The sequence below is a fragment of the Hippoglossus hippoglossus genome, chromosome 19 (assembly GCF_009819705.1).
Source record: "Hippoglossus hippoglossus isolate fHipHip1 chromosome 19, fHipHip1.pri, whole genome shotgun sequence".
NCBI classification, from domain to species: domain Eukaryota; kingdom Metazoa; phylum Chordata; class Actinopteri; order Pleuronectiformes; family Pleuronectidae; genus Hippoglossus; species Hippoglossus hippoglossus.
In genome coordinates this window covers 1783317-1799212 of record NC_047169.1, presented here as the reverse complement: position 1 = coordinate 1799212, position 15896 = coordinate 1783317, and the positions used below count along the sequence as shown (strand labels likewise).

Sequence of the window (15896 nt, the reverse complement as noted above, 5' to 3'; positions counted from 1 at the left end):
AAACCGTCGAGCAGCAGAGTTCAGGGACAGTTCGTCACCGGAGCAGAAACCTGAAGCAGTTTCTTACTCTAACAGAATCTGATGAATATCCACAGAGACACCGAAGGTAAATACAGGTCAGATAATTGATTCTGTGCCCTGGATCAGGTTTCATGAAGTATCTCTGAAGGTTATTAACACCAGTAACCACATTTACCTCCTCTGGTGTGTGTTGTTTCCTTCGTGGCAACAGGTTTACGCAGCTTTATGTTTCCTTTTGTGTTTAATCACGTTTTTTCTTTTACGTTTCCTGATGAAAACCCCAGTTTTCACAGCGGGACCATTTGTCTCCGGGACATGTTCATTCTTTCTGGCATTTCAGGCAACATAATCCGCAGCAGTCCTACTTTTGTGTCCACATTTTTCACATACTATTGTGCGTCTCTGGCTAATTTGTATTCTCATGTTAATTTCTGAATACACAATCACGTAAACAGGATTTGCCCGGGGGGGTGGGGGGGGGAGGGGAGAAGGGTATAGAGGCACAAATGTAATAACATGTTGTTTTTGAGTCTGTTGTTTCTGCTCTTGCTGGCACAACATGCAGGACTTACTGGTGGTGTTGTATTTGACCCCGTGGAACATCTCTGGACAGGGTCGCGACACCATCTGGCCGACGCCGCTCCTGGGCCAGCAGGTGCCGATGCCATCGATGGAGGTGTCACAGTAGAGTCCAGAGCCTGAATCGGGGGGGCAAGAAATGTCAGACATACATTCCTGACGTGGCTCAGAACTACATATAGGCATGGTGAAATTCTGCTAATGCCTCAATGATGTTGGCAGTAAACTGTGGAGCTGAGAAACCGGTTTGTGTACATGAGATTTAATGATTACTGCTGCACTTTGCTTTGCTCTGCCGAGCTGAACGCCGTCTCCTGTGGCTCCACGCCAGTGTCTATTTCCAGCATTGTTCTCCTCTTTGATGTTTGGCGTTATAATCTGAGTTCAGATCTAACTTGTTCCCCGTGTTGGGGATTCCACAACAACTCTGCTTTGTAGTAACAGCGCAGGGAATCAGAGAAGAAGAAACGTGTCCAACTCACCGCTCCACTGACCTGTGGCGTTGCCCAGGGTTTGGTTCCAGGAGGCCGCCAGGGACTGTACTGAAATCCAGAGGGAGAGTTTCATCAATATCCAGAACCTCTGTTTGCACGGTTTAGACGAGGCAATGAAAATCTCATTAGATTCAGCTTATCAGCGACAAAGGGTGAGCATTAAAGGGCAACGGTAAACATTGGTGACAGACCTTTCCCCGAGCAATAACAGGACGCGAGCTGTGAATATGGATGTAGACGTGCCCTGAGGGGTCAGGCTATTATTTCTTTAATAACTCAAGAAGATTTAGATGAGAAGATCCGGAAATGACGATGCTCCGCGGGGCAAAAGTTGACGCTTAATGCTAATGTGTTTTTTTACACCAGCGTGTTCACACTTCTTTGTGGTGAGAAAATGATTTAATCCAAGAAAAAAAACATGAGAAATAAGCAGGGATTAGTTTTCTCCTCACAAGAGGAACCACAGCACCGGTCGCTCTTATTTACATCTTCCTGTCGAGGCTGAGCTGTGAATCTTTTCTGTCAGAAACAAGAACAGAAGACGTGTGCTGTGTTGGACAAAAAGACAGATCTGACTTTGACCCATGAGACGTCTTCAACTGTCAGTCTTTGTTTTCTTTAAACTCGTTTGTATCCGTCTCTCCCTTTAACCCTTTAATTCCTCCTTTCACCGCGGCAGTGATCATTTCTTAAGCCGGCAATTATAACCCAAGGGTTTGGGTCACACTCTGTCACAATCTGTCACCAGGAGAAACCCTCCACTACCGTGTCTGGTCTCTGATTGGCTGTGGAACCTCTGGAATTGAAGAGTTCACCCCTTTGCCGATGACAAACGTTTACAGGTTTTGGTGATTCTGTCCGATGAGAAGTAAATTATACATTATATGAATTGGCCTGAGCCTGTGTAAACCACTGTTTAATGTAGTTTGTGGTTTTGGGAGCTCTCTCTATAGTCTGAGAAAATACACCTGACGATGACATGTGGGTTATCTTGTTCTATACAAGGAGAAGGTTTCCTATACGTGCACAGGGAGGGTTGTGTTATGTAGGATTCCTTTAGGATTCCCTTACTCAGATCGTTTCAGTGTTTCCTGATGAATGTTTTCTAACCTTGATGAAGATACAGGATCTGTTTGTTTGGTCAATATCTGCTGACGTTATTATTATTTCCCTCAAGTCAGCGTGGACGAGGAGAGGCTGAATCACAAAGCCGATAAAAAGACATATCCCCTGTGACCTGTATGTGATATAGGATATCATCAATAAGTGTCAGTTAGTCTACATCCATCTTTATTGCAGCCTATAAATTATAACTAATAACTTATAAAAACTAATCAGCTCAGCTGCAGAAATGTTTCAAATGGGAAAACCAACAGCAGCACCGAATAAACTGCTTGTGGTTTATTGAATAATTATATAAATATTATATATATATATGTGGAGTTAACTCGCTCGCTCTCTGCTGATATGTCAGCTTTGGTCATTCTGCTTTTTTTATTATTATCTGTCTCATACATAATTCATGGAAAAATCTTATTTGAAGGCAAAGACAAGCAAACGTTTTGCCCTTTTGGACGACGTAACATTTGATTTGTATAATCATCGTTACTCAGACGTCACTGGAGAAGATTGTTGTGAAACTTTTTAATTGTCTGAGTCAAGATTAAAGACTTTGATCAAACAGCAGAGAAACTGAGAAGTCATAAATGTTTCCTGGTTTGAATCATAAGATGTCAACGTTAAATACCGGACTTCATCTGAAACTAATAATAACTGAAATGAGCTGATTAACAGAAGCTATTTAACCACAATTCACACTAATTAGATAATCAGTTCAAGCTTTAATTGGTTTAATGAAGCCAAACACCAAACGCTCTCTGGCCCCAGCTTCTCTCCTCCAAGCAAATCCTGCTTTTCTCTGTTTCTAATGATTTAACCTAAATAAGAGTTTGTGTAAAAAAGAGAGTTTGTCAGATACACAGTGTGTGTGTGTGTGTGTGTGTGTGTGTGTGTTTAATAACCAGCCATTACTGTGTTTGTGAGCTCAGCACAGAGATGGAATAATAAGACAGTTTGCCAATATCTACAAGGGGAAAGTTGTGATTGAGGGCGAGGTCTTGGCGTTTAGCGGTTACCATCTTGACTGAAAATCAATTCAATCTGGAGCACAACAGTGGAACACATTGAATCGTCACATCGGTTTGTTCACTGGGAAATTACTGCCAGGCCTCGGCGCTCGTGAGACTTACATGAGAAATTCCCTGACAGCATAAGCAGAGCTTCGCACGTCAGATCCGCTGAGGCGGCTGACGGCAGGAGGCTGACGACGGCACACACCTGCAAAACAGAGGAGAGACACGGAGATCAGGCGTAATCTGTGATTCGGATGACATCATCCCTCCGTCCTGACGACTCGGCCCTCGCTGCCACATGCTCCCTCTAATTCCCGGCTACGTGAAGTTGTGCAGAACCGAGCCGAGGGACTCATCCTGCCTTTGAGCGGATGATGCATGTATTTACAACACCTCCCGCCCGACGCAGGGCCGTGAACACAGAGCACTTTGTTGTGCGGAACCATTCTGCCTGTGAAACACATGAAACACACTTTCATGTTCACAGGTACGGGCGTTCAATGAAATATTAAGGCAAAGAAATGACTTATTACCTCCTCTGAAGGTTGCAATGTTAAATTCACAGTATTTCCGTTTGTGCGTCGGGGTAGTGGGGGGGGGGGGGGTCCTACTTTGCATTTGTGCAGAGGGGAAAACATTGAATAATGCACATAATTATCAAACGACAGTAGAGAGCTCAGGAAGTTGTCTGACTGTATCTGCTGGATCTCATGTGACTTAAGCAGCTTATACTGGTGTTTTATTTGTTTCCACCACAACAGGAATATGAGAACCTGTATTTAGGGTTTAGAGAAACGGCGGCACAGCGGAGTTCAGGGTTCAGAGTCTCGTCCCATCACTTGGACGGATGAAAACAAACCGAGACGGATGGCAACTTAAAAACAAAAAGCACAACACCCGTCAACGTGTTGAAATCCGAGTCTGTTATCTGTTCACTTCTCCTCGTGGCATTGGGATGACATTGGGCGAGAGGCGGCGTTCAGCCTGGACATCACAGGGACACACAACCATTCACACTCACATTCACACATACAGGCAATTTAAAGTCGACGATGCACCTAACGCCCGTCTACGTGTCCTTGGACTGTGGAAGGAGGACGGAGAGAAACCCAGCGGACAGAACGTGCAAACTCCACATGGACGGGTCCAGTCGGCCATCAGGTTCCAAGCATTGACTGAAAGTCCCGATGGACGACATGTCTCCACTTCCTTCCACTCGCCAACAGTGAAGCTGCCATCTTGTGCCTTCACAGTCTGATCGGAGCGGTGTCGGGTCTCGTCGACCAATCGTGAGTCAGCCTCAGCCGTCAATCGTCATTTGTAGTGTGTTTGTAGTTTGAGCTGAAGGTTCCAGTGGATGGGATTTATTAGAGGAATCTGTTTTCACCCCTGACCATTTGTTTGTGAGCAGAAAATCTCAAAAGCTCCTGAACTGATTTCATTAAAACTTGTTGGCAGGATGTGGTCTGAGTCACTGAAGAGCTCATTCAACTTGGATTCTCTTTAGCTTTGTGAGATAAGACAGTTTTCAACATTTTCTTTGATTTCTTACAGAATAAATCGTCCTGATGAAACACTAAGACATGTTTAGGGAACTTACTGTTATGAGTGTGTGTAATTTGCCTCAGATCCAAAATAAAAATCTGGATCTAGTGAATTTAAACGTAGTTTCGTGAGGAGACTTTGGGCCTTGGAGGAGACATCATCTCTCCTGAGAGACCTTCAAGTCTCGTAGGTTTAATTTGTGGCTTTGGAAAAAGTTACTGATTTTTTGTCTCGGCCTTGGAAACAAAAATTCTATAACAGCAAGTTTGTGTAACAACCTGGAAAGATGTAGTTTAAAATGCATGAGCAGGTCGAACATAACATAACATAACATAACATCCATTCATCCATTATCCATAACGCTTATCCTCTGAAAGTCGCACAGGGGTTTGCAACCAATCCCAGCTGACAATGGGCGAGGGGGGGGGGGGGTTCATCCTGGTCGTATTCACTGGACTGATATCTGTGAGCTTTTTGCAATTTGGTGCATCTGGACTGAATTTAAGAAAACTCTGATACGAAGATGAGAGAAATGTGCGTCAGGGGTGTGAAGTGAGGGATCAGTGTCCCCTCCCCCTAATTCCAACCCTCTAATTACTAATCCAATTACCTCTTGACCCCCGCGGGGACCACACCCATCTCTCTGCCTTTCATCAACACACCTGTAAAGTTAGTGTGTCTTGCACGGCTGTGACGTTATTGTGGTGACAGAAATCTGTCCGCATATGAACACCTGCCAAAGCACTCACAAGCGCCTAAGTGGTAGTTCCTGCTGCAGCCGGTGTCTCCAGGACCACAGTTTGCCACCATCGCACACACAGACACACACGAGGTGGAAACACAACACAACAGTGCTGCTGGTAAACACCCAGTGAGTGTTTGTATTGTGCTTCGTTTTTCATCTGGAAACGGTGAACTGCTGCCGGCACACACGCAGCATCTGTCAGTGCCGTTTCCCTGAGAGGCACAAAAGACTGTAAAATGTCACCAGTTAGCTCTTTGTTTCCTCATTGACCCCCAGTAAACGAGGTGACGTCTCAGTGCAGCTGTCCTTAAGTGTGCACTGGCCCCCGTGGACACGAGAGGGCGGTGGCTATTACCAATAAAGCCAATGATTCATTTCCTCCTTAAATAAAACATCCTTCAGCTCATCAATGATGCATCACCAGAAACTGTAAACACTTCACGTTTGTCGGACGCGACGTCCGCTGAATTTTCCTTCAACTCTCCGGGTCGTGTGTCGTGTGCACGCTCGCACCGATGGCTACAGCAGCGTGCGGCGGCAGCAGGGTGTGTAGTCGCACCAGATAAAAAACGCTAGAGTGCCCCAGATTTCAGAGAAGTGGTGCTGATGGTTCGCTGCGTCTGTCGGCCGCTGGGTGACGGCTGTGCGGGTATCGTGGTTCTGTGTGACCGACTGTACCAGCTGCTCGGCTCCTTACAGCAGGGCCGCAGCAGGGAGATCTGCACGTATTTCATCAGGGAGCATCGATTTCTGTGCTGGGGGAAATATTCTGGGACTTGAGTAAAAGTATCCAAACTTGGCACCAATCTTATTGATGCGTTGAAATGTGAGCAGCTTCTTAAATGTTGTTGAGGCGAAGCTGCAACAAACCTGCGTGTTCTGTCCTTAAATACTTGTTTTCTGCAGCTTTTGTGCTGTTTTCTATTATGTGTCTCAGCAGAGTCAGGAGTTATGACCTGTGTTTTCATGCATGCGTCATGTTTCTGGAGGATCATGTGGAAAACGTACGAAAACATGTTGAGCAAAATGTGAAACATAACTAGTAATTAAAGCTGACAAGAATAGTTTAGCAAAAGTTTCGATATCTCCCTCTGAAAAGTACAAGAACAGATGTTTAATTAGTAGTGGCAAGAAACCAAGTACATTTACTCAGGTTTGGTACTTTACTTGAGTATTTTTACTCTTGATACTTCTTCTCCACTTTAGATAGAAATATTGTGTTTTTTACAGTATAATCAATAAATAAACCACGTTTGGTTACTTATTGATCTGTCGTGGGAATTCACCACTCGGCTGCGACATTAAAGTAACTGTGATCCAATACTGCTGTACTTTCTCTTGAGTATTTCTACTCAGTGCTACTTATACTCCATTACATTTTAAATGGCAACATTGTGTTTTTTACAATATGATCAATAAATAAATCAATTTTAGGTCAGATGACATCACGTGAGTTAGAGTCAGCAGCACCTTTATCAGCTTCAGATTAAAGTATAACCCTTGTACTGTTTGTACATTTGTAACTTCAACATCCTCTCAGTGCTACTTTACGCTTTCAAATGAAAATATTGTGTTTTTTATAACCTAATTAATAATTAAATTATGATAGTTATCAACCCCTCAATATTAAATTAACCTTTATCAGCTGCATCGTTTCAGTACATTTCTAACTTGTTTTCACTTGAGTGTTTCCACTTTAACTTCGACCACATCTTCCACCACAGCTGCACAGAAATACTTGTATTTGGGCAAAGTAATGAAGCCAAAGTACTCAGTTGCTTTGTCTGGTATGTGACCTGCGAGTTCCTGTGAGTGAGCCCCCCCCCGGGCACTTAAATCACAACAGGAATAGAAGCAGGGTCGTTTCAGAAAAAGGCTTCAGAGGATTCTTTACTATTCTTGGTGGCACAGATTTCTTCACACAATGGGGTGGGGGTGGGGGGTGGATGAAGTAATCCTCCCCAGGCATCTGGAGCAACATCTGCATGAGCAGAACAAAGTAGACCACATGCCCCGAGTGCTGCCCCCTGGGCTCTGGGTTTTGCTCACAACAGAAAATGTGAATTTTACGCCTCAGCGTGTTTCCTCCTCCTCTGTGTCTCCCTGCGTGTGTTCGTCCCGAGTCGTGGTTCGTCCAGCTTCAGCAGCGGTTGCTTGTGTCACTCGGGTTCGTGTTCTCAGGCCATCTTAACCCCACGAGCTCCTCTCGTGTCTCTGTGTGGGCGAGTAAACCCCACCACCGGCAGCTCCAGCGTGTCTGTCACCTAACAAGAAGCAGATTGTTCCTAATGTGCCGCAGTGAGAATCTCTCAGCTCCAAACGCAGGGTTCCACGAGCAACCTCTCTGCATGGCATGTGGTTTCTGTTAAACAGCTGTGAGACAGGGCGACAGCACCCAGAGAACCCAACATCTGGACGGGATGATGGTGTCAAATCCCTTCACATCTAGATTAGACTCTGACGCTGCAGCCCGCGTCTGTTACAACTGTTTTAATCACATGGGGTCAAAGCGCACAACAGGCGCAGAACTTACCTGGAGCAGGATGAAGCCTTTGCGACGCATTTCCAGACCTGTTAGTTCCTCACATCATGATCCCGGGTGAACTGGAGGTGTTTCTGTGAGGAGTTGCCGGGATGTTGTGCGTCCTGCACCCTGCACAGGAGCGATCCTCCGAGGCTCCGCGCGCAGGGGAAGTCGCATTACCCGGAGACGAGGTGTGTTTGGGGAGCGAGGTCTCCACGTGATGGTCTCCGGATGAAACCAGAGGCGATGGTCCAGTCACGGAGACAGAGATGTCCCCCTCGGCCAGCGGGTGGATGAGGTGTCCTCCCCCCAGTCCTCTCGGTTTCCCCCTGGGTGTCTGCTGAAGTCGTCAGTGTGCGTTAAACTGGAGACCGCACCTCGGGGACACGCGCACCATCACACTCACTGCGCACAGAAGCTCCAACGCAACTCCGCAGCGTCCTCCTGCAGCGTCCTGCTCCTCCAGCTCCTCATCCGGCGTCTGACCCGTGCGCGGATCCGCCGTGATGCCTCCGCCGTGGATCCGTCTCCTCCTCCTCCACGCGCCGCCCACGTTGCGCGTCTTATTATCGTGGGGTGGGGTGGGGGGGGGGACTCCGCGCATCCCTCGCCGGGGAGTTAATTATGCAGCGGCTCTCCGCGGCTCCACATCCCGGCTCCACATCCCTCCGCACTCCGCACGTCACCGCGACCACAAAGTTGAAGGGTGAAGTGATTTAGGACCGAATCCGTGCGCGGAGGAGCGGCTCGTGCCCGCGCGTCCGGGACACGGAGCAGCTCTCCTCGCGCAGCAGATCGGGCTGCGAGCAGATGGACAGATGGTCCCGCTGAGTCAATACCGAAGAGTCCCCGGGGGACGAGCTGGAACAACATCCACCGAGCAGAGATCCACCGACACACTGCTCACAGACACGATCTGAACTGAGATCAGATCAGACTGATCCATTTGTGCTTTACTCACTTTCAACACAATTCAGATTAAAGATTAACATGTAAATCATGTTATTAATCATTCATGTGATAAAAGCTCGTTACTGTGGCTCCTAATTGTGTTTGTTTATAGAATGATCATTAAACCAGCGACTGTAGATAATGTAAAGATGATCACTGACTGTATATAAAGACGATCAGTGACTGTATATAAAGATGATCAGTGACTGTATATAAAGATGATCGGTGACTGTATATAAAGAGGATCAGTGACTGTATATAAAGATGATCAGTGACTGTATATAAAGATGATCAGTGACTGTATATAAAGATGATCAGTGACTGTATATAAAGATGATCAGTGACTGTATATAAAGATGATCAGTGTCTGTATATAAAGATGATCAGTGACTGTATATAAAGACCGTCAGTGACTGTATATAAAGATGATCAGTGACTGTATATAAAGATGATCAGTGACTGTATATAAAGATGATCAGTGACTGTATATAAAGATGATCAGTGACTGTATATAAAGACCATCAGTGTCTGTATATAAAGATGATCAGTGACTGTATATAAAGATGATCAGTGTCTGTATATAAAGATGATCAGTGACTGTATATAAAGATGATCAGTGACTGTATATAAAGATGATCGGTGACTGTATATAAAGACCATCAGTGACTGTATATAAAGACCATCAGTGTCTGTATATAAAGATGATCGGTGACTGTATATAAAGAGGATCAGTGACTGTATATAAAGATGATCAGTGACTGTATATAAAGATGATCAGTGACTGTATATAAAGATGATCAGTGACTGTATATAAAGATGATCAGTGACTGTATATAAAGATGATCAGTGACTGTATATAAAGACCGTCAGTGACTGTATATAAAGATGATTAGTGTCTGTATATAAAGATGATTAGTGTCTGTATATAAAGATGATTAGTGTCTGTATATAAAGATGATTAGTGTCTGTATATAAAGATGATTAGTGTCTGTATATAAAGACCATCAGTGACTGTATATAAAGATGATTAGTGTCTGTATATAAAGATGATTAGTGTCTGTATATAAAGATGATCAGTGACTGTATATAAAGACCATCAGTGACTGTATATAAAGATGATTAGTGTCTGTATATAAAGATGATCAGTGACTGTATATAAAGACCATCAGTGACTGTATATAAAGACCGTCAGTGACTGTATATAAAGATGATTAGTGTCTGTATATAAAGATGATTAGTGTCTGTATATAAAGACCATCAGTGTCTGTATATAAAGATGATCAGTGACTGTATATAAAGACCATCAGTGACTGTATATAAAGACCATCAGTGACTGTATATAGAGATGATCAGTGACTGTATATAAAGATGATCAGTGACTGTATATAAAGATGATCAGTGACTGTATATAAAGACCATCAGTGACTGTATATAAAGAGGATCAGTGACTGTATATAGAGATGATCAGTGACTGTATATAAAGATGATCAGTGACTGTATATACAGATGATCAGTGACTGTATATAAAGAGGATCAGTGACTGTATATAAAGATGATCAGTGACTGTATATAAAGACCATCAGTGACTGTATATAAAGATGATTAGTGTCTGTATATAAAGACCATCAGTGACTGTATATAAAGATGATTAGTGTCTGTATATACAGACCATCAGTGACTGTATATAAAGACCATCAGTGACTGTATATAAAGATGATCAGTGACTGTATATAAAGACCATCAGTGACTGTATATAAAGTTGATCAGTGACTGTATATAAAGATGATCAGTGACTGTATATAAAGATGATTAGTGTCTGTATATAAAGACCATCAGTGACTGTATATAAAGATGATTAGTGTCTGTATATAAAGATGATTAGTGTCTGTATATAAAGACCATCAGTGACTGTATATAAAGATGATTAGTGTCTGTACATAAAGATGATCAGTGACTGTATATAAAGACCGTCAGTGACTGTATATAAAGACCATCAGTGACTGTATATAAAGACCGTCAGTGACTGTATATAAAGATGATTAGTGTCTGTATATAAAGATGATCAGTGACTGTATATAAAGACCGTCAGTGACTGTATATAAAGACCGTCAGTGACTGTATATAAAGACCATCAGTGACTGTATATAAAGACCGTCAGTGACTGTATATAAAGATGATCAGTGACTGTATATAAAGACCATCAGTGACTGTATATAAAGACCGTCAGTGACTGTATATAAAGACCATCAGTGACTGTATATAAAGAGGATCAGTGACTGTATATAGAGATGATCAGTGACTGTATATAAAGATGATCAGTGACTGTATATAAAGATGATCAGTGACTGTATATAAAGACCATCAGTGACTGTATATAAAGAGGATCAGTGACTGTATATAGAGATGATCAGTGACTGTATATAAAGATGATCAGTGACTGTATATAAAGATGATCAGTGACTGTTATAAAGACCATCAGTGACTGTATATAAAGATGATCAGTGACTGTATATAAAGACCATCAGTGACTGTATATAAAGATGATCAGTGACTGTATATAAAGATGATCAGTGACGGTATATAAAGACCATCAGTGACGGTATATAAAGAGGATCAGTGACTGTATATAAAGATGATCAGTGACTGTTATAAAGACCATCAGTGACTGTATATAAAGATGATTAGTGTCTGTATATAAAGATGATTAGTGTCTGTATATGAAGACCGTCAGTGTCTGTATATGAAGACCGTCAGTGACTGTATATGAAGACCGTCAGTGTCTGTATATAAAGAGGATCAGTGACTGTATATAAAGATGATCAGTGACTGTATATAAAGATGATCAGTGACTGTATATAAAGATGATCAGTGACTGTATATAAAGATGATCAGTGACTGTATATAAAGATGATCAGTGACTGTATATAAAGATGATCAGTGTCTGTATATAAAGACCGTCAGTGACTGTATATAAAGATGATCAGTGACTGTATATAAAGACCATCAGTGTCTGTATATAAAGATGATCAGTGACTGTATATAAAGAGGATCAGTGACTCTATATAAAGATGATCAGTGACTGTATATAAAGATGATCAGTGACTGTATATAAAGACCGTCAGTGACTGTATATACAGATGATCAGTGACTGTATATAAAGACCATCAGTGACTGTATATAAAGATGATCAGTGACTGTATATAAAGACCATCAGTGACTGTATATAAAGACCGTCAGTGACTGTATATAAAGATGATCAGTGACTGTATATACACATGATCAGTGACTGTATATAAAGACCATCAGTGACTGTATATAAAGATGATCAGTGACTGTATATAAAGACCGTCAGTGACTGTATATAAAGATGATCACTGTCTGTATATAAAGACCGTCAGTAACTGTATATAAAGATGATCAGTGACTGTATATAAAGATGATCAGTGACTGTATATAAAGACCGTCAGTGACTGTATATAAAGATGATCAGTGTCTGTATATAAAGACCGTCAGTGACTGTATATAAAGACCGTCAGTGACTGTATATAAAGATGATCAGTGTCTGTATATAAAGACCGTCAGTAACTGTATATAAAGAGGATCAGTGACTGTATATAAAGATGATCAGTGACTGTATATAAAGAAGATCACTGACTGTATATAAAGATGATCAGTGACTGTATATAAAGATGATCAGTGTCTGTATATAAAGATGATCAGTGACTGTATATAAAGATGATCAGTGTCTGTATATAAAGACCGTCAGTGACTGTATATAAAGATGATCAGTGACTGTATATAAAGACCGTCAGTGACTGTATATAAAGAGGATCAGTGACTGTATATAAAGATGATCAGTGTCTGTATATAAAGACCGTCAGTGACTGTATATAAAGATGATCAGTGTCTGTATATAAAGACCGTCAGTGACTGTATATAAAGATGATTAGTGACTGTATATAAAGACCGTCAGTGACTGTATATAAAGATGATCAGTGACTGTATATAAAGATGATCAGTGTCTGTATATAAAGACCGTCAGTGACTGTATATAAAGATGATCAGTGACTGTATATAAAGACGATCAGTGACTGTATATAAAGACCGTCAGTGACTGTATATAAAGATGATCAGTGTCTGTATATAAAGACCGTCAGTGACTGTATATAAAGATGATCAGTGACTGTATATAAAGATGATCAGTGACTGTATATAAAGACGATCAGTGACTGTATATAAAGATGATTAGTGACTGTATATAAAGATGATCAGTGACTGTATATAAAGACCGTCAGTGACTGTATATAGAGATGATCAGTGACTGTATATAAAGACCGTCAGTGACTGTATATAAAGATGATCAGTGACTGTATATAAAGATGATCAGTGACTGTATATAAAGATGATCAGTGACTGTATATAAAGACCATCAGTGACTGTATATAAAGATGATCAGTGACTGTATATAAAGATGATCACTGACTGTATATAAAGACGATCAGTGACTGTATATAAAGACGATCAGTGACTGTATATAAAGATGATCAGTGTCTGTATATAAAGATGATCAGTGACTGTATATAAAGAGGATCCATAACAGTCCATGTCCTTTCCACTAACATGGAGGAGGTGGGTTTTATTTCCAGCCACCAGGGGGCGATTGTGATAGTGTGGCTTCAGCTTTGAGATCCCACATGTCGTCCATCCTTATTTTTGTGTCTATGCTTTAAACGTCTTCTTTGTTTAGAGGCATAAGTAAAAACATACATCACATTTTATTTTCTCTTTAAATAAAAGATGTTGCTGTATAAACACTATGCGTCGTACAAGCAACTGATTTGAATTGATCGCTATGTTAACTTAAGAGTTTATGACTCGTTTCTACCGCCCCCATCAGGCCAAACGAGGAAATCAATTATTGATCGTTTGACCTGATAAATGCTTCACGAAGTTCACCAGCAAAACCTTAACTGGGTCTTAAATAATTCAGTGTTTTCAGAGTCGCCTGCAGAAGCTGAAACCGATGTTAATGAGCGCCTCGAGATTTTGAGACGTAAAGTTGCAGATTGTAAAACCCCCCCCGACCTTTAAGACGACAGAACACTGGAGACGTGAGGAGAGTCGGGTTAACGTGTCTGTTTTTAATCATAATGACGATAAACTGCAGGAGCTTTAACATTCCAGCCTCTTCATTCTCTAAATGAACATTCCTCTTTCCGCTCGTCCTCATGTTCACATTTCTTCTTCAAGGTCAAATAGTTTGGGTCATTTATTCTTCCAGCTTCTCGGATTCTCTCCGTTTTTATCTCTGCGAAGCGAATATCTTGAATTTCTTATTTGTTGGTCGCACAAAACCAGATATTTGAAGAATTGTATATTTTTCACGTCATTAATTAGCAGAAACATTCACAGATGAATCAACGATGAGAACAAACGTCGGTTCATGTCCGAGTTCAGATTTCCGCAGCATCAGAGACTTCCCTGCTCATTTTGGTCCAGATCTATGTCTTTGCACAATATTCTGTGTATGAATACATCTGATATTATGCTCACACGCAGGATGGGGGAAGGCACAGCTGCTAATATCCATATACCACCGAGGCTTTGAGTGCACAAAATGCTTTATGCACAGTGCGCTAAAGCTTTCTTTAGACCGAGTGACGTGCAAAGAGGCATTATTCAAAAGATGCTTTAATCCAAGGTGACAGTGCCCTCCCCTGGGTGTGCCATCTCGTGAAGTGTCAGCGGTGGCAGCGAGGAGACCATAGCAAACCGGCTAATGGGGCTTGGATACTGTTATTAGTCTGAGCCGGCTCCTCGTAGGACGCCGGGTGCCCACCTGTCTGGGAGACTAGCGCTCAGGTGTGGAAACACTTCATGTTAATCAGCCTGACGGGTGTCACGCAGGCTCCGGTGGAAGCTTTCGTTCTGGTCCTGATGTGGACGTTCACAGCGGCCACTTGGGTTTATTTATTACCAAGGTTGTGTAAGGCGGTTTTTCTAATCCTCTTTTTCCTGCAGCTGAATGAGTTTACCATCAAGCCGACTGTGCCCGTCCTCCTCCTCCTCCTCCTCCTCCTCCTGTCTAATCTGAAACATAATTTATCTTCAATCTGCTAAGGGTCGTTGCAGATGCACGGACGATGACAGGCGTTCGCTGCATGTCAGGGTGCAGTTCATTTATGTAATGAACGTGCACCTGCTCCGGTAAAGGTCCAGATTAACGTGCTCTGCACATGAGTGCATTTGGTGATGAAAGTGTGAAAGTGCAGACCTCACCCGCGATGACCTCAGACTGTTTGATGGAAACGTGAGTGAAAAGTGTCTCGATGAAACTGTTATTACAGAGAAAGATATTTAAAGTTGTTTATTTTGCAAGAAAAGACAGGAAATTGGTTCCAGTTGTGAAGAATTAAAAAATTGTATCGGCTATATTTAGGTCTTTAAAGTAAACAAATAATTTCAAGATGTTCTTTCTGACATTTTAAAGAAAAATAATAATCTTTATTTAAGGTAGCTCTCAAAGACCTAAGCACTTCAGCTGAGATCTAAACTCCCCCAACAAACATGAATGAATAAAAACCTGCGATACCGAAACTCTGCTTCGTGATCGTGAAGCATGAATGAAACAGCTGATGAGAGATGTTGATCCAGAGAAACGAACACCCCCCCTGGTTAAGGTCTAGAATGTCCGTCATGTGTCATGATGAAGGGGCCCCTCAGGCCACTTTGCCCCGGGCCCCCAAAGTCCTTTGATCCGCTCCCGGTCCTATAGCAGAGACATTAATTGCTGTTTCTAATTGAACTGTGAAGCTCAAACTTTGGAGCCAACATTTCCTGAAATGAAGAGATGCAGTTGAAGCCCCCGAGCGAACAGAGACGGGGACTTTGTGTGGAGACGATTT

At 42.3% G+C, this 15896-nt stretch overlaps 1 protein-coding gene across 1 annotated transcript in view; it reads right to left on the bottom strand.

Annotated features, from left to right (window-relative positions):
- Positions 1 to 8897, bottom strand: part of LOC117753027 (corticotropin-releasing factor receptor 1-like) — a 40214-nt gene extending 31317 nt beyond the window's left edge. Inside the window, exons 1-4 of the mRNA XM_034570839.1 lie at positions 8050 to 8897; positions 3344 to 3431; positions 1083 to 1142; positions 594 to 719 (exon numbers count right to left, since the gene is read on the bottom strand). Coding sequence (XP_034426730.1) covers positions 594 to 719; positions 1083 to 1142; positions 3344 to 3431; positions 8050 to 8079 — 304 coding nt within the window. The 5' untranslated portion in view covers positions 8080 to 8897. The remainder of the gene's footprint in view (positions 1 to 593; positions 720 to 1082; positions 1143 to 3343; positions 3432 to 8049) is intronic.
- Between the last annotated feature and the right edge of the window lie 6999 nt (positions 8898 to 15896).